This window comes from Callithrix jacchus, chromosome 14 (genome assembly GCF_049354715.1).
Source record: "Callithrix jacchus isolate 240 chromosome 14, calJac240_pri, whole genome shotgun sequence".
Lineage (NCBI taxonomy): Eukaryota > Metazoa > Chordata > Mammalia > Primates > Cebidae > Callithrix > Callithrix jacchus.
In genome coordinates this window covers 81,724,832-81,748,679 of record NC_133515.1, presented here as the reverse complement: position 1 = coordinate 81,748,679, position 23,848 = coordinate 81,724,832, and the positions used below count along the sequence as shown (strand labels likewise).

At 39.2% G+C, this 23,848-nt stretch overlaps 1 protein-coding gene across 17 annotated transcripts in view; it reads left to right on the top strand.

Annotated features, from left to right (window-relative positions):
* The window catches only part of LTBP1 (latent transforming growth factor beta binding protein 1), a 466,293-nt gene that overhangs the window by 315,932 nt on the left and 126,513 nt on the right, over positions 1 to 23,848 (top strand). For 5 of the 17 annotated variants that reach the window (XM_078349509.1, XM_008980893.5, XM_008980891.5 and 2 more), the window contains 7 exons: positions 218 to 445; positions 2,480 to 2,502; positions 8,199 to 8,298; positions 8,790 to 8,888; positions 17,990 to 18,115; positions 19,254 to 19,379; positions 19,775 to 19,897. In XM_078349509.1, the coding sequence (XP_078205635.1) occupies positions 218 to 445; positions 2,480 to 2,502; positions 8,199 to 8,298; positions 8,790 to 8,888; positions 17,990 to 18,115; positions 19,254 to 19,379; positions 19,775 to 19,897 (825 nt within the window). The remainder of the gene's footprint in view (positions 1 to 217; positions 446 to 2,479; positions 2,503 to 8,198; positions 8,299 to 8,789; positions 8,889 to 17,989; positions 18,116 to 19,253; positions 19,380 to 19,774; positions 19,898 to 23,848) is intronic. The other 12 variants (XM_078349510.1, XM_078349508.1, XM_054245057.2 and 9 more) reach the window with 3 other exon arrangements.

Below are 23,848 nucleotides of genomic sequence, written 5' to 3'. Positions count from 1 at the left end.
AGAAATGTTTAGTAAAAAAAGGGTTGGATTTTTTTCTGTAAATATGCAAGTTTATCAGAAATTTGAGCAATTTGCTTACATTTTGCACCTGTTTTTGAAGTTTTAAAATGTAATGATATTAGTGATTTATTAAAGAGCTATTCATCATGATATTTTCCTCTGTATAAGTTTGCACTGTTAGATTTTTAAAAGGAATATTTTCCCATCCCAAATCTAGCTGCTTTTAAGGAAATCTGTCCTGGTGGAATGGGTTATACGGTTTCTGGCGTTCATAGACGCAGGCCAATCCATCACCATGTAGGTAAAGGACCTGTATTTGTCAAGCCAAAGAACACTCAACCTGTTGCTAAAAGTACTCATCCTCCACCTCTCCCAGCCAAGGAAGAACCAGTGGAGGCCCTGACCTTCTCCCGGGAACACGGGCCAGGAGTGGCGGAGCCAGAAGGTGAGAGTGGTGATGGATCATGGACTCTAGACATCTGTCTGCATGTTTTTGCTTTTATTTCCCTGTTTATAACCCTCTGGAACAGAGTTTTTCAGCCTCATCACTATTGATATCCTAGGGTGGAGAATTATTTGATTGGGGGTTGCCCTGTGTATTGTAAGATGTTGAACCCCTGCTCTAGAATAGTGTGTACCTAGTAGATAACAATATTCCACGGTAATTTCAGAATGTCTTCTTGCTGTTTGGGGGCTACTTTATCTTGGTGTTTGTTCCTGGAATGTGATTTAGATCCTTCAGGGAATAGCCCTAATTCATTTATTGTCTAGAAGGCCATTTAACAAATATTTATGAAGTGGAATCCACAGGCTTTCCAGAAGTTACAGCATAGAAGTCTCATGGGCAGTCAGGGATAATGGAGGGTGAAATGAAGGAAGCTAAATGATTGTCAGTTGAAGAGATCTGGTGAGCACCTAGTGTGGTTCTTCCATTTACCCTCTGAGAAACCTGAGACCTGGAGAAGGGACATGACTTGCTAGAGAATATGTAATGGGACCTGTGACCAAGGAGCACGTTTTCCCAAGGAAATAGTTTCAGGACTTATATTTGAGAGAGAGTTGAGACAATAGAATTTGACTCCCTCTCTGGCATTCAGGATGCAGGATCATCCCTACCTCTATATAAACCAGCAATATCTGATACGTCATATATCTTGCTTACAAACATTTTCACCTCAGAAAGAACAAACGTTTTAGATTTGTATAGAATAAACATATTTCTTTAATAAGGCTCCTATTGGCTTTTCACAGTTGATTCTTAGGTTGGAATTCAGGGGGCCATTTTTTGGTGCTATTGAGGCGGTAGAGTGCCCAGGCTAGTGTTGAGTTGGGAGCTTGGCACAGCCTTCTTCTTGATAGGGCAGGCTGTTTTTCTGGGCTCTGAACGTTTGTGTGTTCTGGCCTATTTGAGTCTATGCTTTCACTCTCTGCATTTCTTCCTTGCTTAGGCAGAACAGGTAGAACCTCAGCTGAAATTGACAGTATTCATCAGTTTGACCCTAGACACTTAGTGTCATGAACAGATGTTTGCAACTGTTCATTGTTTGCACAGGCAGGAGGAAATGGGCTCTAGTTCCAGATTTTGCCTCAAGACTTTCTTGGTGGAGGGTTAGGGAGAATACAAGGTTAATTGACTTTCTCCAACCCCAAGAATACTGCAGCAGTGATATTAATTTGTCTGGTACCCTGATTGCTTTCAGGAGTTAATGCATCTACCCAACCTGTAAACTAATGTTTGTGGAGAAAAATCCTGGTGAATGTTGATCCAGGGCTTTAGAACTAACACGAAACACTGATTAATGAAAAGCAAGTCTTTAAAAATACAAAGACATCACCAACACCCTCACAATAATGTTTATGATTGTGTAATATATGATTTGTTCAATATATTGCTACTAATCTCTAATTGGCTCTTACTGGCTTGTGAGATTCTTTTTCGTAATTTAGTTAGCATCTCTCTGAAAATATTCATGGGGCTTCATTAAAGGTTGGAGTACATAAAGGATGCAGCACATACTCTCATGTCCCTTATTGAAATAAGTGACATTCTTTTTTAATATTGACACCAGAAAGCATTTTAAGCATTGTACACCATAAGGATAACCCTTTCACCAATTAATGAAATGTTTTCTAAGATATAGAAGTTTTACATAATTGAGATAAGGCATAAAATGATGAAGTACCAGAAAGTATTGCCTTCTTTAGCTTTTTAGTGTAATTTCAATTTTGGAAGGGTTCGAAAGACTTACTCACATCTCTGTGTGCTCCTGCAGCTGAGGAATACCAGCGTTGAGAGTTCTCTGTTAGTCATGGGTAAAATTCCCTAAAATGGCAGATGATCTTAATTCTACATTTGCTTAAGTTTGATTCTTAATCCTTTTGCAGAGATACTGGACTTCTATTGCTTTTGAAAAACTGAACTATAATAGACTGAATTGTCTTCAATCGTACTAATACCCTTTTTCTTTTCTGTTTTTAGTGGCAACTGCACCCCCTGAAAAGGTAATTTATTCATCGTTTGCAAGTCTTTTCCTTTTCAACCTTCAAAATGGTTTTGTTAGAATATGTATGGATTTTTTATAAATCCATACTAATTTTTTTATAAAATGTAGTAATGTATCTATTATGCATCATTTGGTTTAAGTTAATATAGCATTCAGTTATTCAAAAAAATTTATTGAGCCATTGTTATAGATTGGCACTATCTTCAGTGTTAGGAAGACAATGGAGGACAAATAGGACCAAACTCTCTACTTTCATGAAGCTTCAATTCTAGTGAGAAGACAATGGTGAGCTAATGGGAATCAGGGGCATCAACAGAATTCAGTGTCACCTGATGGCCTAGACCATCTGTGAAATAAAGGCTGTGACATGTTTAGGTAATCATGTATTCTTAGAGTACATATATAGTTAGTGAGGTACTTCTTAATTTGACTAAAATTTAACACATATGTTTGAATTGAGTTAGAATAGAACTTACGCTTAAAAGTTACGATCAAATACTAGAATACTGCTCTTAAAAAATTAGTCTATTGACTTTTGGGCATAAAACGGGGCTATGAATTGTGAGACATTTTAGTAGGAAATGTAAACATTTTCTGGATCTAAGTCCTATCTATGTAATATCGTTCCTTCTCTGAATCTTGCTTTCTTTATTTAATGAAAACATTCATTTTCATTAAATGAATGAACTTATGTCCGAGAACCACTGTGATATATTGGAGACTAAATTATGCTGGCATTTTGAAATGGGATCTCAATGCACATAACAGGCTTTAATTTTCTTTTTATCTCCTACTCGCCCATAATAATTACATAGAAATTAGGTAATCATTAAATGTTTATACATTTATGTATCATTCTTTTAACTGACAAAAATACATTATTAGAATTTAGATGAGACAATACATGCATAAATTATCTTAAATAGTGTTCTAAATCTTTAGCTTACAAATATGGGATAGAGTAGCATATATGTCATAACATAAGTGCTGAAAGAATCAAGAAAAAGAGTCTTACGATTTTGGAGTGATAGCATTCATTCAGGAAGAGTGAATGTATTCAGGAAGAGTATTTTGAGCCCCCCAAAAGTATAACAGATATGTATACTTTACGTGTACGTTTGAAGCTCTTAGCATTTGAATTTAGTTCTGATTGATACATGGGAGGAATTATTTAGCTTGTAGGTGAACCAGCCAGCGGACTGAGAGCCTCATCATAACTCAGTTCTTCTCTCTTTATGATTGAATTTAATAACTCTCATTAAGAATCTAAAAGAGATCCTAAAAAGTTTTCTTGTATATTTTTACTGCCTTTTATTTGGGGAGGAGTTAGTACGAAAAGTACAATCACAGTCTTTGTTGTCTTGGTCTTTACAAAAGTCTCATGATGTTATGAGATGGATGAAGAAAAGAGAGGATAGCCCAGAGATGTGCAAAGGTGTGGAGGAGGGGACAGCAAGGGTCCTGAAGGACTTGGTCAGAAACAGAAGTAGGGACTGCTTTGGAAGGCTTAGCGTACCAAACTGCTGTTGTAATCAACAGCAGTACTTTGCTTCTTGACTGGACCCTATTCATTAACTGTAGAAGTGGTGTAGATTAGGAAGTCTGCTGTCTCAAAGTGATGGGGGAAATTCTGTCTATAAACTGCAGGAGTGGATTAACACCTGATCATGGTCTGTTCCTTGTTGGCACTGGCCATGGCTGCAGGGAATGGGGTGCAATCGAGACTGGTTGAAGTCATCTCTAGTAAGTAATAGAAGCTAGTGTATAAGTCAGGCACGGTAGCTCACTCCTGTAATTCCAGCACTTTGGGAGGCCGAGGCAGGCAGATAACGAGGTCAAGAGATTGACACCATCCTGGCCAACATGGTGAAACCCATCTCTACTAAAACTACGAAAATTAGCTGGGCTTGGTGGCGTGCATCTGTAGTCCCTGCTATTCGGGAGGCTGAGGCAGGAGAATTGCTTGAACCTCGGAGATGGAGGTGGCAGTCAGCTGAGATTGTGCCACTGCACTCCGGCCTAGCGTATGGCAACAGAGTAAGACTCTGTCTCAAAATAAATAAATGAATAAATAAATAAATAATTTAAAAAGCTAGTGCATAGTCTTAAGAAGGCAGAGGAAATGTGGAAAAAACTAACAAGTGCTCAATATTTGTAGGAGATGAATTTTGGTAGGACTACCCACACCAAGAAGAAAAAGGAAGCCAGTTAGGTTATTACAATAAACCAAGAATGAGAGTGAGTCAAACCTAGGGTGGTGGGGTCTGTGGCTATGAAAAAGGGTGAACAGCTATAATAAAAGTGTCAATGGACGGGACTTGCAATGAAGAATGAAAGAGGGAGGACTAAAAACTGACTTTAAACCTGGATGGAATAGATTAATGACTGTGGCATCGGTGGAAATGAAGTTGGAATGAAAGCCTGGATGATTTTGGAGGGGGCGGGCTTGAGGTATCTGTGGGATATCTAAATGGACTTACCCTGTAAGCATTTACTCTTACAAAATTGGAATTGTGATGAGATACTCAGACAGACAATTTTAGAAAAGAGGTGATACTTGAAGCCCGGAGAAGAAGAAAAGAGTGTTAACGGAAGCCAGAGGAGTAAGCTTTCTGGAAGAGGAAAGTAACCAAGCAATTCGATGAATACGTTAATGTAGCGATGATAGGAGCTCTCTGGTCCCACTCTGGTGTGAGCGAAGTCACAGATCCTTAACCAGACTAATTGTTCAGTCTGCGTGAGCCTGCACAGTTGTAACGGGAAGCTGAGCCATGAATGCTGGACTGCTTCTCTGCTTGAGGTCCATGGGGCAAGCCTCGGCACCAAGATGTGTGATGAAGCCCCGAATCCTTCTCCTAGCCAGCAGATTTCTGTTGCTCTGCCTGACTACCACTGTTCAGAGAGCTGGAGTTGTAAAGTTATCAGATATGAGGTTAAAGAAGGCCATAGTGGGAGAACGATCCAAGATGGCCGATCGCTAACATCTCGGGATTGCAGCTCTCAGGGAAGGCGCGGAGAACTAGAGGACGCCACACTTTCAGACAAAGTCTGGTCGCTCACAGAGCAGAAGATCCCCCAGTGGTGGAAACACACGAGTTGCCAGCGCGACTCTCGTGGTGGGCGCAGCGGTTCTGCCGGCACCTCGACGCGGCAGCGCTTGGCACAGAGTAAACTACTAAGGACACAAGAAGGAAGCCCGACAGGAGAATCCTGGGCAGAAAAGCACCATCAGTTTTAACGCCGCTGCTCTGGCCCTGGGAACTAACAACCTGGACGTCCACTCAAGAGACCTAATCTGAAAGTTGGTAATTTCAAAGATGACAGGAGGATAAATTTACAATGACGGGAAGAAACCAGTGTAAAAAAGCTGAGAATACTCAAAGTCAGAATGCCTCTCCCTCTAAAGCTGATCACAGTTCCACATCAACAATGGAACAAGGCTTGATGGAGAACGAGCGCCTCCTGATGACAGAATCACTCTTCAAGGAATGGATAATAACAAACTTCGGTGAGTTAAAAGAACATGTTGTAGCCCAACGTAGAGAAACTAGGAACTTTGAAAAAAGGTTTGATGAAATCCTATTGAGAATAGACAACTTAGAGAGGAGTATGAGTGAATTAATGGAACTGAAGAATACAATACAGGAACTCCGAGAAGTATGCACAGGTTTAAACACTCGAATTGTTCAAGCAGAAGAAGGGATATCAGAGGTCAAAGTCCAACTTAATGAAATAAAACGTGAAGAAAAGATTAGAGAAAAAAGGATAAAAAGGAATGAGCAAAGTCTCCGAGAAATGTGGGACTATGTGAAAAGACCAAATTTATGTTTGATAGGTGTACCTGAATGCGACGGAGAGAATGAATCCAAGCTGGAAAATATTCTTCAGGATATTATTCAGGAAAATTTTCCTAAACTAGCAAAGCAGGTCAACATTCAACCCCAGGTAATACAGAGAACACCACAAAGATATTCCTCAAAAAGAGCAACCCCAAGGCACATAATCGTTAGATTCACCAGGGTTGAAACGAAGGAGAGGATACTAAGGGCAGCCAGAGAGAAAGGTCAGATTACCCACAAAGGCAAGCCTATCAGACTTACGGCAGATCTCTCGGCAGAAACTCTACAGGCCAGAAGAGAGTGGGGGCCAATATTCAACATCCTCAAAGAACAGAACCTTCAGCCCAGAATTTCATATCCAGCCAAACTAAGCTTCACAACTGAAGGAAAAATAAAATCTTTTATGAACAAGCAAGAACTCAGAGATTTTATTACCACCAGGCCTGCTTTACAAGAGCTTCTGAAAGAAGCATTACACACAGAAGGAAACAACCAGTATTAGCCTTTCTAAAAATACACCAAAAAGTAAAGAGCACCAACACAAAGAAGAATTTACACCAACAAATGGATAAAACAGCCAGTCAACATCAAATGGCAGTAACCCTAAATTTAAATTGACTGAATTCCCAATCAAAAGAGACAGCCAAAACCCAATGGCATGTTACATCCAGACCTGTTTCACATGCAAGGATACACAAAGACTCAAAACAAAGGGATGGAGAAAGATTTACCAACCAAATGGAGAGCAAAAATAAATAATAAATAAATAAAAAGCAGGAGTTGCAATTCTTGTATCGGATAAAATAGATTTTAAAGCAACAAAGATATAGTGGTAAAAGGATCAATGCAACAAGAGCTAATGATCCTAACACCCAGATAGGAGACTTAGATTCAATGAGACAGAAAATTAATAAGGATATCAAGGACTCGAACTCAGATCCAGAACAAGTAAACTTAATAAATATTTATAGAGCTCTCCACTTCAAATACACAAAATATACATTCTTGTCAATACCACATCACACCTACCCATTAGTTTAAATGAAACATTGATTGGCCATTATTAATACCCAATTTTTTTCAAAATAAAGCAATATTTCCATTTACTCTCTCTCTCTCTCTTCCTCTTTCTTCCTCTCCTTTACTTATTATTATTTTTTTTCTTTCCTTTTCTCAAAAAAAAAGAAATCAACTTGTAAACCTCTAGATCCAGGTCAGCAATGTCTCTTTCATTGCTTGATTTCCTTTCTTCCCTTCCCTCCCTCCCTCCCTCCCTCCCCGCTTCCTCCCTTCCTTCCTTCCTTCATCCCTTCCTTCCTCCCTACCATCCTCATTCCCTTCCTTCCTGCCTTCCTCCCCCCCCCCCCAAAAAAAAAAGGCCATAGTGACTGACTGGTTTAAAATATTTTAGCTTACCATGTGTTCTTTGTTATGGCACATCTGCCATATCCATTATTTAATCTGCAAACTGTGGCTGATCATCTTAGTGGGGCAGAGCCACATGTGAATGAAGTGAAGGTTTAGTCATCTCTTGGGGTTAGTTTTGCCCTGTCGCAGACCAAATATGGACCCCTGGGCCAAGGCATTTACTTACAAGGTCAGACTTTGGGCCTCAGGGAACTGACTGAAGGTATGTGCATGGATCAGCACTGCTGGGAAGCATTTAGGGCTTCTCATAGTAGTACCACATCAATGTTTTTATAATTTCATGCAATCATACAGGTATGGTCCTATGATAGTTCTTTGCCTTTCTAACAATATTAAATAAAAATAGTAATATGTGGGAAACTGAAAATAATTTCCACTTTCAATTGTCTTTTTCTTTCTTGTTCTCTTTTAAAATACAACCATCCAGGAAATATCTTCACTGGATCAGGAGAAAACCAAACTTGAGCCTGGTCAACCCCAGCTGTCTCCAGGCATTTCAACGATTCATCTGAATCCACAGTTTCCAGGTAGCCTGTTGATCTGTGCTGTTTGTCAGAGTATTCTGAATACAAATGTAAGAAGGGAAATTTTTTTCTTTGATTTTGTGTAGTAAATTACTAGACTTTATAACCAAAGTTCAGTGTTAAGCATAGTAACATAATATTAGTGTAATTATAGCACTGTAAGTATTGAAGCAGGGAAGATACGTGGTTTTTATTTGTTTGTTTTTTACTGTTTTCTGTGATCAGGAGTGGTATATACTATTCAAACATTATTGAAGGTTATCATTTGATAAATAAGCATTTTTTTGGCTTCTGCATCACTTAGGTATTCTTACTAAATATTGAACCCAGAGCTATAGATTAATACCATGAGCTTTTAGGACATAGAACAGTTCTTTATATCCGAGAAATGCTATGATATATTGCTAGACTAAATTATGCTTGCATGTTGAAATGAGATCTCAGTGCACAGAACAGGCTTTAATTTTCTTTTTATCCCCTACTTCCTCATATAGTAGTGATTGAAAAAACATCACCTCCTGTGCCTGTTGAAGTAGCTCCTGAAGCTTCCACATCTAGTGCCAGCCAAGTGATCGCACCTACTCAAGTGACAGGTTGGTGCAGTATCTGTTATGTTATATATCCCACGGAGGAGACGTGGGGCAGAGCTTCATTTTCAATGCAGTATCAAATGCATAAGCTTGCTCATGGCAGCGTTATTCATAATAGCAAATATTTGGAAATGATCTAAATACTGTTTAAAAAAAGTGTGTGTAAATAAATTATAGTACTTATGAAACAGAATATCACATAGTACTAAGGTAATGTTTTAAAAGAGTAATGTCATGAAGAAATATGTCAATATTTGTTAATAACTGCAGAATACAATGTAATGATTACAATTTTACTTCTAAAATGTTTACAAACACAGAAAAAGAGACAGAAAATGCATCAGTGTTCAGTTCTCACCAGTTAATACAGGATCATGGATAATATTTACGTTCTTCAGTATATTTTTATTTTCAAAGTTCTTTATTATATACATTTTAATCATGAGTGAAATAGTATACAAATGTTTTATATTTTGAAACAAATGAAAATTCTAAATGTCCATATCCTTAAGATGTATTGAGCTCTTATAAATCAATAGGAAAAATACTGACAATTGAGAAATGGAAAAATAATACAATGAGATAATTTGTAGGAATAAAAATAATACCAAAAAACATATAATGGAAAAATTTAAATTTCCTGGTAATCAAAGAAAGGCAAGTTAAAATAGGGTAATACCTTATTTCTATTAGTATGTAAAACCTGAACTAATTCTATTAGGGTGAGATTGAGACTGTCTCACATTGCTGAAGGGAATATGTGTTGGGGTTCTTCAGAGAGACATTACCAACAGGATAAATGCAGACAGATAGAAAGAGCTTTATTGTAAGGGATTGGCCCATACCATTCTGAAGGCTAAGAATTTCCTGGGAAATTGGTGGTGGTGTGGTTCTAGTGCAAACCCAAAGGCCTGAGAAAGGGAGTTGGTGGCATAAGTGCCAGTCTGAGTCTGAAGGCCTGGATACCTGGTGTGCCAGTGTCTGAGGGCAGGAGATGAATGTCCCAGCAGATTGCCTTCCTCAGTCTTTTTGTTGTGTTTGGGCTTAGCCCCCAGCAGATAGGAGGATGCCTACCCACGCTGCTGAGGATGATCTTCTTTACACAGTCTAACAATTCAAAGGCTATTTTCTTCCAGAAACACCCTCACAGACACATCCAGAAATATGTAATCAGCTGTCTCGACATCTCGTAGCCCAGTCCAGTTGACTCATGAAATTAACCATCACAGAGTGTAAACTGGAAAGCACAAACTGGCAATATGTATAAAAAACTTTAAAACCATTCAGAACTTTTGACTCAGTGATTCCATTTTAAGACATCTTGTCTGAGGAAATAATGTTCCCAAAGGCTGTGGGTAGTAGCTTATGTAAGTGGTTACCTGTATAATAGACAATGTATAATAGAGAATAAATAGAAATAACTGAACATTGAACTACAGGGGAATAGATAATTATGTTACATCTATACACTGGAACATTGTGTTGCCACCAAATATAGTATTTTTGAAGAATTTTTATTGAAATCTAGCAGGAAATGATCACACAATATTGCTAAACTTAAGATGAAGGATATAAAAAAATGATATAGAGTATTATATCAGATTTTTTAAAAGACACATATACATTGAGAAAATGCTGGGAGGAAATACATTAGAAATTAGCAATGGTTATTTTTGGTGGTATAATCTGAGAGATTTTGGTGTTTTGTTTTATATTTTTTATTTTCCATATTTTATATACTCAATGGTTATTTTTAGAGTCAGGAAAAAATGTCACTAAGAGGCATCATCATCAACTTTAACTGAATTCATGATACCACTGCAAGACGAGGTTGGCAGTGTTACAGGAGCTAAATGGAAGAGTTTGCAGCCTCCTTTAGAATATTCCCTCCTCAGAGACATGTTGTGTTTCCTTTCTAATAGAAATGTTCTCATATGTTAAGCTTTTGGCCACTTACTGAGTCAGTAGGACAGGACCCTCGTCCTTCAGGATACAGCTGCAATCACGTACCTGCAGCTCCACATCTGAGCATCCCTGATCTCTTGGTTCTGGAAAGCTCCCCTTCCCCTGCGGGCTCAGAAGTACCTGCTCTCACACTTTGACCTCTTCCTGTTGCCAGCACCTGCTCCAGAGTAGAGCAAAGTTGTGGCCAAGCCCAAGTACTGTTGCAACCCAGCCAGGTGTGAATGTGCTTGGGGTGGCACTGACATACCAGCCCCCTGCTGCCTTGGTCCCCTCTGGACACTGGACACCAATGAGCATGGGCAACTCAAGTGTGGGCTTGAGTTGGGCTTGCAAGTGCCCCTTGGCCTAAACAGCCTGGACATGTGGACAACATGTTGATAGAGGGAGGCAGACAGGTTCCTGGGTGGAAAGGGGTGGGTCCCCAGTGAAACCCTACCTTCTAGCCAGGAATGGCCTGAAGCCTGGGGGCCAGGCTGCCAGTTCCAGGTGAAGTCCATGGCCTGGAGTGAAGACTTCATTGATGACCACTCAGCCAATCAGATGGTGCTTTTTCTAGGCCCACCATGGCGACCCAGGGATCAATCAGCATACACTTCCTCTGTTGTGAGCCCATAAAAACCCTGGACTCAGCCAGACTCACACTGATGTCAGGACTACCAGCTGCAAGAAGGAGCTATCCACTTCAGGTCTTCTCAGCTTTTCAGGACCACCTGCCTACAGAAAGGAGCTACTCACTATGGCTCTCCGGAGAACTGTCATGTCAGTCAGTGAAGCTCCTTTCCACCTTGCTCACTCTCCAGTTGTCTGTGTACCTCATTCTTTCTGGATATGGGACAAGAACTCAGAACCCACTGAATGGTGGGACTGAAAGAGCTATGACACAAACGAGGCTGAAATATGCTCTCCTGCTTGCCATCTTGAGGGTAACAAGAAGGGGAGAAGAGCTACAGCCCAAACCTAGGGGCTCCCCAAGCCAGGGATGTAACAGCCTCTTTGGGGCTGTGTGGTTTCTGGCATCTCCAAGCTTTCGGGCACCACTGACATTTCTGCTGGTGCCTGCAGCAGAAATTACTTGCAGTATGTCTGGTCCAGCTGAGCCTCACATAAAGCCAGCACCTGTGCCAGCACCTGGAGCTGCCACCCTTCCACAGAAGCTGGCTATGTGTAGTGGCTGGACCCCATGCTCCCCCACTCACACACCCCTCACTGTTCCACATCTGGCTTGCCCTTGGCAAGTGTGCAATCCCGAGCACAGCCTGCCGGCTGAGTGGGTGGAACAAGCTCAGCAGATGGGAGCAAAACTTGGGCAAAGGCGCCACTAGCCACAGAGGTTTCTGGCTGGCAAAGTGACACTCCAAGGATCCTGTGGAAAAAATGATAGTGATTTTTTTAATGGCCATGGCTAAAATTATTATTCTGTATTCTGAGGTCATGTATGTATCTACTTATTTATTAAAAACACCTATAAGAGACTGCTTTGCGCTACAAAGCATACAAGCAAGTAATATGCTATTTTGGACAGTAAGGATCTTCTAACTGTTTATCTGAATGTTAAAAAGAAAAAATGCAGTAAGACATACTGTAATTCACTAGTTCTTTAGAAATACTGCATTTCCATTTTTCAGTGTGAAGATAAACTCTAGTTTTGAAAGGGCGTGGCTGACTTAAATGAACAAAACTCTTGCATACTAGCTTTGTAGTGGTTAAGTTCAGCTAGATAAATGCAGTTTCAACATTTAAATGCAGCTTTGTAAAGGGTAACAAACTGAAGTTACTCAGCTTCAACTGAACTACAGAGCTGGCTGAAAGAAAATGAAAGTAGCCTTGCTATAGGAAGCTGTTAAATGACAACTTGTTAGAAGCTTAATTTGAGCTTGGCAGAATACAGGACTCACATCTGCAGTCACGTTTGTAGCATGAATATGTCCTTCCAGGAAACAAGTGACACTCATTTTTTTTCATGCAACAGTTGTAGGTACTTCCACTTTCTGTAGTAAATAATATTTCTAAAAGAATCCATAGGGAGACTTTTAGAGAGTCTTTGAACTGAAATGGTTTGCAGCTTTAGAGCTATACTATACGTAGTGATCTGCATTAGCCATAAGAAGACTGTTTTGTATCAGATTTAATTTTAATCAAAATGTGTATGTTCCCATTGGTTTCACATGGGGGCCAAACACAAATTTAAGGAGCAATCTCCCCATTTCTCTCAGGAATATTGCATAATAATGTTTTGTCTCTAAAACACAGAGGAGGTAAATATTATTTGTTCCTGTTAGTTTCTCCCATAGTTGACTAAAGGGATAGAAGAATACACAAGAGTCTAAAATAAATATCATCAGCTCCACATTGTTTAGTGATTATATCTTTACGATGGTGAAATTGGAAGTAGCCTTTTCAGATTTAGCCAAACACATTTTGACATGTGATAATAAGTGAGCCACATATTTGCAGGAAATACGTGTGATATTTTCCACTCTTAACAGCTGACTTGGTGGCTTGCAACATTTTTGGCATACTGTTTTCAAGTGAATTGTATGTTTCAGCATATAAATTCCTGATTTAGCATAGTGTCTTAATAGCTAAAGGATAGGTTGGAAAAATCAAACCTTTATTTCTCTGGCAGATATTTACAAAGTGGAAACATCTGTTTCAATTGTTGTGGGACAATCTATGCTTATTGTGGGGCAGTTGGGAAGCCAGGGCATTTTCGTAAACCTTTCCATGAGTTAACATTTGATGCCTTCCTCTGGCTCTTCCCAAGCTTTCTCCATGGCTCTGCCAGACTGGCCAGAAATTATTCGATGACTGACTTAACTGCCTTGTGGAAACCTCTGTAATTATCATGGCCCAGACATTTAAAAAACTATTTGCTCATCAGATCTTTTCCAGAACTCAGAATTGACCCAAAAATGTTTGTCCCTCAAGCATATTACCAGTGTCATTACAGTCTCAATAAACTAGGTATGCTGATGGAAAATGAACTCTTACTTCCATGTGAAATCATCATGCTTTAATATTTCCAAATTTCATTCATTCATTCATTCATTCAGGGAATCACATGACAAAAAAGCTAAAGTCAACATACTCATTTTCATATTTTGCCAAAAGCTCTCTGTTTCATTTAATTTTAGAAAATAGAGTAAAGATACCACACTGTTAAATCTACCATTGGCCTTGTTGCTGAGTATTTGGTTTTCCACTGGCTTTCGGTCATGACTCTTTTTCCGTGTTCTAGATAGACTCTAGCAAAAGAAATAGAATAAGGTCCCTGACCTGGTGAAGATGAGGTTTTCAGGGAGCACACATTTCAGGGAAGAGTAGAGCTGTCCTGTGAACTAGGTGGCATTATGAAGGATATGGGAGAGAATTCAGTGGGGAGCACTCCCTTGATGATCTCTCTGCAAAGCCAAGAAAGCCAAGCATGCTAAAAAGACAAGACATTTCCATTCACCAGCATACCCCTGACACAAGAAATGAGTGCTATCTGTGTGAGACTTGACTCTGGTATATTAGAGCCCAGTTTCCAGAGTTTATATTGACACAGTTTGCTCAAAAAATCATATGCTTCTACATAAACTGATCTACTCAGTGGGAAAAGGTTTGCATGCTGATGTGTCAGTGACCACTTAGGAAAAATATAAAGCATCTTGTCTTTGCCCTCAAAAAACCGAAAATGCAGAAAACGATTCCTGTTCCTTAAGACAGCATTCTCAGGACTTGTGTACTGTCTATGTGCTTAGGTGTGACAACCTAATAGAAAAGGAGGGAAGACACCGGGGGAGATGCTGGGGAGACATGTTTTATATGTTTTAAAGTATAAGTACCAGTAATTTATTTTTTTAGCTGATATTCAACTTTTTTTTTTTGAGACAAGAGTCTCACCCTGTCACTCAGGGTTCAAGCGATTCTCCTGCCTCAGCCTCCCCAGTAGGGGGACTACAGGATACACCACCACACCTGGCTAATCTTTTGTGTTTTTAGTAAAGATGGGGTTTCACCATGTTGGCCTGGCTGATCTCAAACTCCTGACCTCACCTCAAGTGATCCTCCCTCCTCAGCCTCCCAAAGTGCTGGGATTACAGACTTGAGCCACCGCACCCAGCCTCTGATGGTCAACTTTTTGATGAGTAATGAATAGAAGGAAGACAGAGGTGTTTTAAAGGTGCGATTGCTGTTTTCTGTCTGCCTATAAAGTGGAATCCTGTCTGGCAAAGGATGAAGGGATCTCTGAGGTCAAACTGATGACAGTTACATTAATTAAGCATTTGTGTAAAAATGGGACAAAGTAGAAATAAGTATGTTTCAGAAAGTGTCCCTCTTTTGTTTGATATATCTCTTGGTACCCTCTAGTGGTGTCAGCCTAACATTTACTTGTATGTAACGTGATCCTGCCAGATAGGTTCAGCGTTTGCAAGCCACATCTCTGTATACTTATTTATGTACGAGGTAATCAGCTAAAAATCCACAAACATTTTTTATCAAATTCCAACCTCATAGCTTCTATCAGAGCTGATTTGAGAATACTTTAACTATGTTGGCAAACTGTGGCATAGGAATATATCGCATTTTAAGCATCACATATTTTTGAAGACCTGTTCACATATGTCAAAAGTTCCATTCTAAGGCTGTGCCTGCAAAATGGCAAATACTTGGTAATAACCAAATTGGTATTGTTGGAGTGGGGTAATGAACACTCCTCTGGCTTTTCATGAAAACCCCAGATTGACAGCCTCTTCATTTGTTCTGAACCCTTGTCCTGAGTATATTAATTCACATTCTGATTTTTTGTTTGCAAATATGGTTAACATGTCTTTCTGCTTACCACAGAAACCCCAAGAAATCTGAACACCAATAACTTGGAAAGGAAGCTTCTATGTATGATATAGAGTAGATGGTTAGAGTTGTGATTCTCACACTTTTTCACTAAAAACATCCTGTAAACAGAAGAAAATTCTTACCTGAAAGTCTATGAGTATAACCTGGTGAAAAATAACCTTTTACCTTCAGATTTTAGGTACATATAAATGATATTTTTAAGGAAGATTTTTTGGATTGTGAAAGTGCCAAGACATGTTTATTGTAAAACTTTTGAAAAGTACAAAAAAAGTTTTTAACCTTAATAATTGTAAAACTTGGATCTACTTCCTTCTAACCTTCTTTTCTGGGTGTATCGTTGCATAATGGAGATCATATTCTATATTATGATTTGTGCCCAACTGTTTTATTAACAAATAAGCACTTTGTTATCTTGTTAATGATTATATGACATTCTATGCTATATGTATAATTCATTGTTTTGGGTTATTATTGCCAGTCACTTAAGTTTAGGCAGTCATGTTAATTACCCATCTTTTTAGCCTTTTGAATTATTTTTCCTATAATTTGATAATATACTGACTGTAAACAAATTTATTTTCCTGAAAGTAAATTAACAGAATTAGGTATAAGTAATTTGTAAATAGTGGGGTGGCCATACATTTCTCATACAACCAGGTGACTTTGTGCAAAATACCGAAGCTCATACAACCAGGTGACTTTGTGCAAAATACCGAAGCTCATATGTGCAAAATACTGAAGCTCAAAATTTTATAGATGGCTTGCATGAATAGTCTTAAAGTCACAGCATAGTGAATACTTTATGAAAAATGAAGCTCGTGGTTTTCTTTTTGGAGAGCAATCTCAACCCCAATTTAGGCCATTTCCTTAGCGATTCTTTGTTAAAGTACCATTTTCCATATCCTTTTGAGGGCAGAAGGGACACTGTTATTAGCAAGAATGGCCCACCTGCTTTTCTTCTCATTTAAACCACAGACCTAATGAAGCTGTGCTCTTAGTTGCCAGGCTCAGAGGCATCAATCTATTTACCTTGGAGGGTTCCTTGGCCTCATTCACCAGCATCTCTTTTGAGCCTGGTTTACTATACGATGATAGATAATAGCCAAAGGTAGTATTGGTATAAATGTGTTGGTTTTTAAATATATTCTTAAATGACTTTAATATGAACAATAATAATGGGTAACTTACTGAGCACATATAAATGTGCCAGGCATTGGATCCATGCATTATTTAGGTTATCTCTTTCTTTCTCATACTTTGAAGTTGGAACTTTGATTATTTCCATTTTACAGTTGTAGAAAAGTGAGTTGTAGAATGGTGAAGTCACGTGTCCCATGCTGCAGATAAAGGGCAGCAGAATTTGTGCCTGCCTGCACTGTCTCCAAGCCAGTGCTTCTAACCACCAGCTGTACCACCTCCACTGTGCCATTATACTTCCTTACAAACGTCATTGGAAATAGAAAATCTTAAGGGAGTAATTAATGTCAGAAGGCCCCTTTTGAGTCCTTGGGTTTTTTTTTTATGGCCTCCACCTAACCATGGACTCCTAAGACCCTGCCTCCACTGTAGGGTGTGTCTGTGAGTAGACTAGGGACTTGAACAGGACATCTGCACAGGTCGTATAGAAGCAGCCAGTCTTACACAGGGGTCATTGGGGAGTAAGGGAGGAATTTAACAGAAAAGATTTGGGAAAAGATGCTACTTTACCACTAGAAATAAAACATGATCATGTCAAAATTGGTGAATGAAGAGTAAGATACACCTAGAGGTTTTTCTTTGTTTAGAAGTGGGAGGTCTTTTCAGGGATTCATGAGAAATTTTGGAGGAGATTGGATATATTTGTTGAAACTCAAATATGGCTTGCTAAAGAATGGAAAGTTACCATGTGTTTCTTATCAATGGATAAGAACCCTCTAATCTATTGGTGATTATAACTCCATCATCTAAGATGAACTAGGGTGAACAGAAAATCATTAATAGGCCATTTTGGAAGCTGTTTTATTAATAATTGATTTTCTTACAGTTTACAACATGGCCTTTTTCTGAGTTTCTACTCACTTTGGTTCATCTTAAAAATGGTTTCACTAATAACTATTGATGACCTTGAATGGGACTAACTAATCCATTATAAAGTAATCACATGAATTTATGCTTGATGTCAGAGGTCACCTTTGTCTTCTAAATGCAGAGCTGGCAATAATTTGCTAGTTGGTCAGGAAACAAAAGTAATGCTTTGCAACTAGTAGTGAAATCTGTTCATTTCTGTGGGTTTTTTTACGTTACTTTACTTACTTTTAAAGAAATCAATGAATGTACTGTGAACCCTGATATCTGTGGAGCAGGACACTGCATTAACCTACCAGTGAGATATACCTGTATATGCTACGAGGGTTACAAGTTCAGTGAACAACAGAGGAAATGTGTTGGTAAGAGAAAATTTTGGTTGACTAAACTATTATATATCAAACATTTGTATGTTTAGAACATTTTTTTCTTAGACCAGCCATTTCGGGAAAATGTTACTGGTTTAATTTTTTTAAATGTTTATCCCTTAGCTCGGGGAGCTTTCTCTTACCTCTTTGTTCAACATTTGTTTACCTCACCAAATGTAATACATTTACATAAAGGTGAAATAATTTCCAAAAGCTTTTTGGATAAAGTAAACAAAATATGAATTCCAGAAACAGCTATGGAAAAACATGTATTTAGCAAAAACAAATTAACATTAATATATACTGCACCGAAGAATTACATTCATTTACGCACATAAGATTTGATTTTTTTAAAGGGATTTTTAATTGAAAATCCATATATGCTGGCCTGAAGGTGTCAGTCAATTTAGAAATTTAAGGATCTCATATATGCTCCTTTTGGGGAAAAAAATGTGTCTCAAAAAGATATGCAGTAGAGTTAAGAAAATCATGCTAATGTAACTCTAAATTTAATTTTCTTCTTTTTTTTAAGAAAAAATTCAGCACTGAATTATAAGGCCAGTATAAGCATTACAAAGGCACCTATCTAATTAATGCTACTTTAGAATATGAATTTTGCTGTTTGGTTTGTGTGTATGGTGGGGGAAGGAGACAGCCACCTGCTCCGTAATATGGCTATTTCCTTGTCATTTGCATATATTGTATGCATTACATTTAGAACCTAGAATATGAAGTTGAAAAGTCAACAGAGATGACCTAATCCAACTCTACCCTTGTGCATGGAGGAATAGTCTCGTGGCATTTCCCTGCTGACAGCAAATTCCGTTGCTTGGATGTCTCTTGTTATCAGGAGAATCCTTATGTGTTGAACTGAAATCTGTCTCTTTGAAACCCCAGTGTCATGGTTTTGTAGTTTTAGCCTTTGAAGCGATACACAGTAAGCTGCTTCTCTCTTCCAGTCACAATCCTTCAAGTATTTGAGGAGAAGGATTGTGTCTCCTTTTAATATTTGCCTCAGTTATAAAGATTGGGTGGTAGGTACCCAGGGCATAATACAATGGTATTTTACGGAACAGGGAAACTAAGTTTTTGCTACACAGAACTAATTTTTTTATATGTATTTTTGTTACAGATATTGATGAGTGTACTCAAGCCCAACACCTCTGCTCCCAGGGCCGCTGTGAAAACACCGAGGGAAGTTTCTTGTGCATTTGCCCAGCAGGATTTATGGCTAGTGAGGAGGGCACTGACTGCATAGGTAATGGCAGTGTTCTTCCTGATTATAAATTCTTAGATCTGAGTTTTTAGATCCTCTAAGACTGTCTGTTCAGTGCTTATTCAGACAACCCAGAAATTTTTATTAAACACTTACCATGACAGCACTCTGCTAGATCCCGGGTGATATAAAAATGGATTTTTTTTCCTAACATTTTTGAAGAAAGATTGTCAAATATGTGCACAGACAAGATGCATTAAATGTTACTTTTGGACCACCCTGCATGAATCAAAACTGGGTGATTTTGATGTGTGTCAAATCGAAAGGAAAGTAGAAATCAGTTACTTCATTACTATATTTGAGCTAAGCTGGGAGATGGGAAGGGTTTGAAAGAATTTTGGAAAACAGAACTCAACAATGCTTTCTGCTCCTCATAGATGTTGACGAGTGCCTGAGGCCGGCCATCTGTGGGGAAGGGCGCTGTGTCAATACGGTGGGGGCGTTCCGGTGTGAATACTGCGACAGCGGGTACCGCATGACCCGGAGAGGCCATTGTGAGGGTGAGTCTGCCGATAGTGCTGAGCACACATGACCGTGATGTGTAGGCTTGGTAGGCACCTGGCCTGGTGCTTGCTTCCTTCCACACTCCGTGCATGACACCAGTTTATCCAAGCTCTTTCTGCTTCCTGGATGCACAGGCTCTTTGCCTCCACCTTTCAGTGACTCTGTTGGGATTATTTTCCGTCTCCATGCTCTCATTATTTTTCACCTCAATATCTCCCTTTCTGGTATTCGGAGTTAAATCACCGTAGAACAATTAATTGCATCATATTTAGTACAAACCCAGACTTAATGACAGAGTCCAGACCATTCATCTGGGAACATGGTACCGGTGTAACCAGTGTTGATTTTTTTGTTTTGACCTTTTCACCTGCTTACATTCCTTTGTCTCCACTGCTTTCTTTCACATTTGTTCTGGGACTTTCTCACAGACTCCCTAAGAACCATGGTCTGACCAACTCTTGGTCAGATTCCAACTGTGCTAGATAAAATTTTATTATTGAGCACAGCAACAAGTTTTCTGTATAGAAATGTTATAAAAATATTTATAGTGTGGTCACAGTTATTATCCTTTTCATATTTCTGTTCACGTTTGTGTCAAAGTTGCTTTGGTTCTTTTTGAAACCACCGTGGCAAGACCAGGCACTGTGGCTCATGCCTGTAATCCCAGTGCTTTGGGAGGTTGAAGCTGGCAGATCACTTGAGGCCAGGAGTTTGAGACCAGCCTGGCCAACATGCTGAAATTCCCTCTCTACTAAAAATACAAAAATTAGCCAGGTATGGTGGCACACACCTATAACCCCAGCTACCTGGGAGGCTGAGGAACAAGAATCACTTGAACCTGGGAGGCAGAAGTTGCAGCGAGCTGAGATTGTGCCACTGCACTTCAGTCTAGGTGACCGAGCAAAACCTTGTCTCCAAAATGCAAAACAAAAAAACCCACTATGGCACTTTTTTGCAATAATTTTCATGAAGAAATATAATGACCTTCTACTGAAAGCCTGCCATGGAAATATGAGAATGAAGATGCACAGGGTCTTTGAGGGTATGTGAGCATGGTGCTGGTTCCTTGGGGTTCCCTGTCTGTTGGTCAGCAGAGCCTAATAGAGCTGGGCTCTATTAGTTGGGGTGGGATGGACTAGGTTGGCACAGCCAGCCCTCAGCTGTCCCCTGGCTTCTGCATGTTGGTTTTCTTCAGTGCTGTAATGACCCGGGCCTGGAGGGAGAGCTAATTAGACATTTTTTGGCAGCCTACACTTGACTCTCCTGCTGGCATCTTGCCTTGGCCCCCTGGGTTCTAATCTAGAGACAAGTGGGAGCGTTTTATGTTGCTGGATCTCTGATCAGCTTGGATCAGAACGGAGCCTTGTAGAGGCTACAGAACAAGCGCAGGTGTAAAGGGTCTCCACTCTCCTCTTCCAGGGAACTCTCCTCTGCTGTAAAGAGGCAGCGTGGGATGGGGAAGAGTGAGGACAGTGGGATCAGCTCACCACCCCCACACATAGTAATGGCCTGATTCGCAGCTCCTTACTTTGCCCCTTTGAAACGTGGTACATCACCTGTAAAATGGGAGCCATGAAGTTAACTTTCTGGGTTTTCATGGAAATAATTTCATGTTGCTATAACTTGTATGATGGCTGTTACTTTGTTAGTTAAGTTACAGTTTCTTTAAATCTCGCCCATCCTTGACTCCTTTTGTGATTGTATCGATCTCAGTACCTCTGTAGTTGCGGGGAGGGCTTTAAAAAAACAGGTGATAAGTTTATTTGCCAAGCATTTATATGCAGAGCAATATCCTCCAGCCCCCACCAAAGAAGTCAAGCACTGATTCTTAAGTGCTTAGATAGATCAAGAATGGGAAGATAAGATACTTAAGTAATAGGATGAAAACTTATAGAAAAGAGATTGGAAAATTATGTACTTAAATTGAAAGCTTGTAGGAGAATATTAGGTAATACTCAATATATTAAAATTATTTAGCAGAAAGATAACTGAGGTTCCCTGGATAAATAATATATAATTCTATCCCGCATGAAAAGGCTTGAAATGAAGGAGCCAAGCAACGTGGCTGTTTTCAAATTTCATCATGGACTAGAACCAAACGTCCCCGGGCTTCTGGCTCACTGAAGATTTTCTCAGCTGTCACTAACGAAGTTACTTTCAAATAGCCCTGGTCTCCAAGGAGTCTATTGTAGTTCACAGACATTATCTCATGCATCCTTACTTTATTCTGTCAAGATATTACAAGGCAGGTAGTTGCTAATTTATGTAAGAGGGCAAAGCAGAGCTGAGAGCAGCTAGAAATTCAGGGACGTTATCTTGTATTGCTCAACATTGCACCTTATTTATTAGACCAGCCTGTCTCAATGGCATTCTCTGATATAGCAGTTGTATTTCTATTTCTTGAAAATATCCCATTCAGAGGAGAATGTGATGCTATTTGGAAAATGAAACTGGCAAGCATCATCTTTTGTAGAACAAGAAGTCCCAGAACATCTGACCTAAAAAACCACTATGTGTCATTGGCTATTGGCAAGAATTTTTACTGATAGAAAAAAAAAATTATAACACTGACCTGGTGCTTATTTTGTTAATATCACCTTCAGCTTTTTCACTTTAAGCATCTTTTCACATGTCTAACATTATGCAATAGGAGATAATTTTTAAGTATTTACTAGAATGTAGATATCAAATACCCATGGATATTTAGTGGACCCTTTCTCTCTCTTTTCTTTTCTCTCTCTCCCTTTCTTTCTCTCTCTCTCTTTCTTTCTTTCTTTCTTTCTTTCTTTCTTTCTTTCTTTCTTTCTTTCTTTTCTTTCTCTCTCTTTCTTTCTTTCTTTCTTTTTTCTTTCTTCTTTCTTTGTCTTTCTTTCCTTCCTTTCTTTCTCCTTTCTTCCTTCCTTCCCCTTCCCCTTCCCCTTCCCCTTCCCCTTCCCCTTCCCCTTCCCCTTCCCCTTCCCCTTCCCCTTCCCCTTCCTCTTCCCCTTCCCCTTCCCTCCCTTCCTTCCTTCTTTCTTCATTTATGTCCTGAAGATCTGTTTATATTTTAAGTACAATTAAAGGTCATATATATATATATAGTGTTTTGGGACACTTAAACCTTAAATCCATTCATATGAATTCAAAATCCACCTCCACACAAAACACTTATTTCAAATGCAGCTAGAAGCCACAGTGTTACCACTGATTTTAAACTGTTGAACTCTCTCCTGTATCTTTTTCCTCATTTTATTGTTTCAACAATTCTTAAAAATGCCTAAAGCTGTCGTAGTAGTTATCTCTGCAACAGACTTAACCATATTTTAGGTGATTTTTTTCTCCCAAAATTGGAAAGAATGATGATTAATAATCAGTTAGCTGTGAATATGAAAAGTAAGTATTTTTACCAGAAAATATTACCATATGGTCATATCACCATGTTTTCTGGAAAGGCTGGGAAGTATGTGATGAGTTCACTCGCTCCTAGTGTTTTTTTTCCACCTCCAAAGAATTCCTGTCATATGAAAGATTTTAAATTATTCAAACCTAGGATGTTCTTGGGCCCATTAAACCAAAGTGAGGATTTCCCTAGAGCATCCAATGTCTGCAGATAGAACCTCTAGCTGGGTGGATATATGGCTCCCTCACCCTCATCCCAATCCCTTGTATTTCTTTCTGGAAAGCTGTGCTATTACTTGAAAGGTTTCATGTCCAGAAATTGGCCCTAAAGGCGGTGCCAACTCCCAGAGTGGTGAAGGAAGATCCAGCTAGTTGAAGAACTGGGGCCAGGTTCTTCCTTGGAATGTGTGCAAGTATTTTAATTCAGGTATGCTTGACCATGTATTATTGCCATGTATTTAAATATAGACCCAATGTCTCACTTACCCAATTGTTGTTTTTCCCACCAAAATGTAGATAGAACATGCTTTTTTCCCCCTTCATCACAAAAGATTTTGCTTTGGGATTGT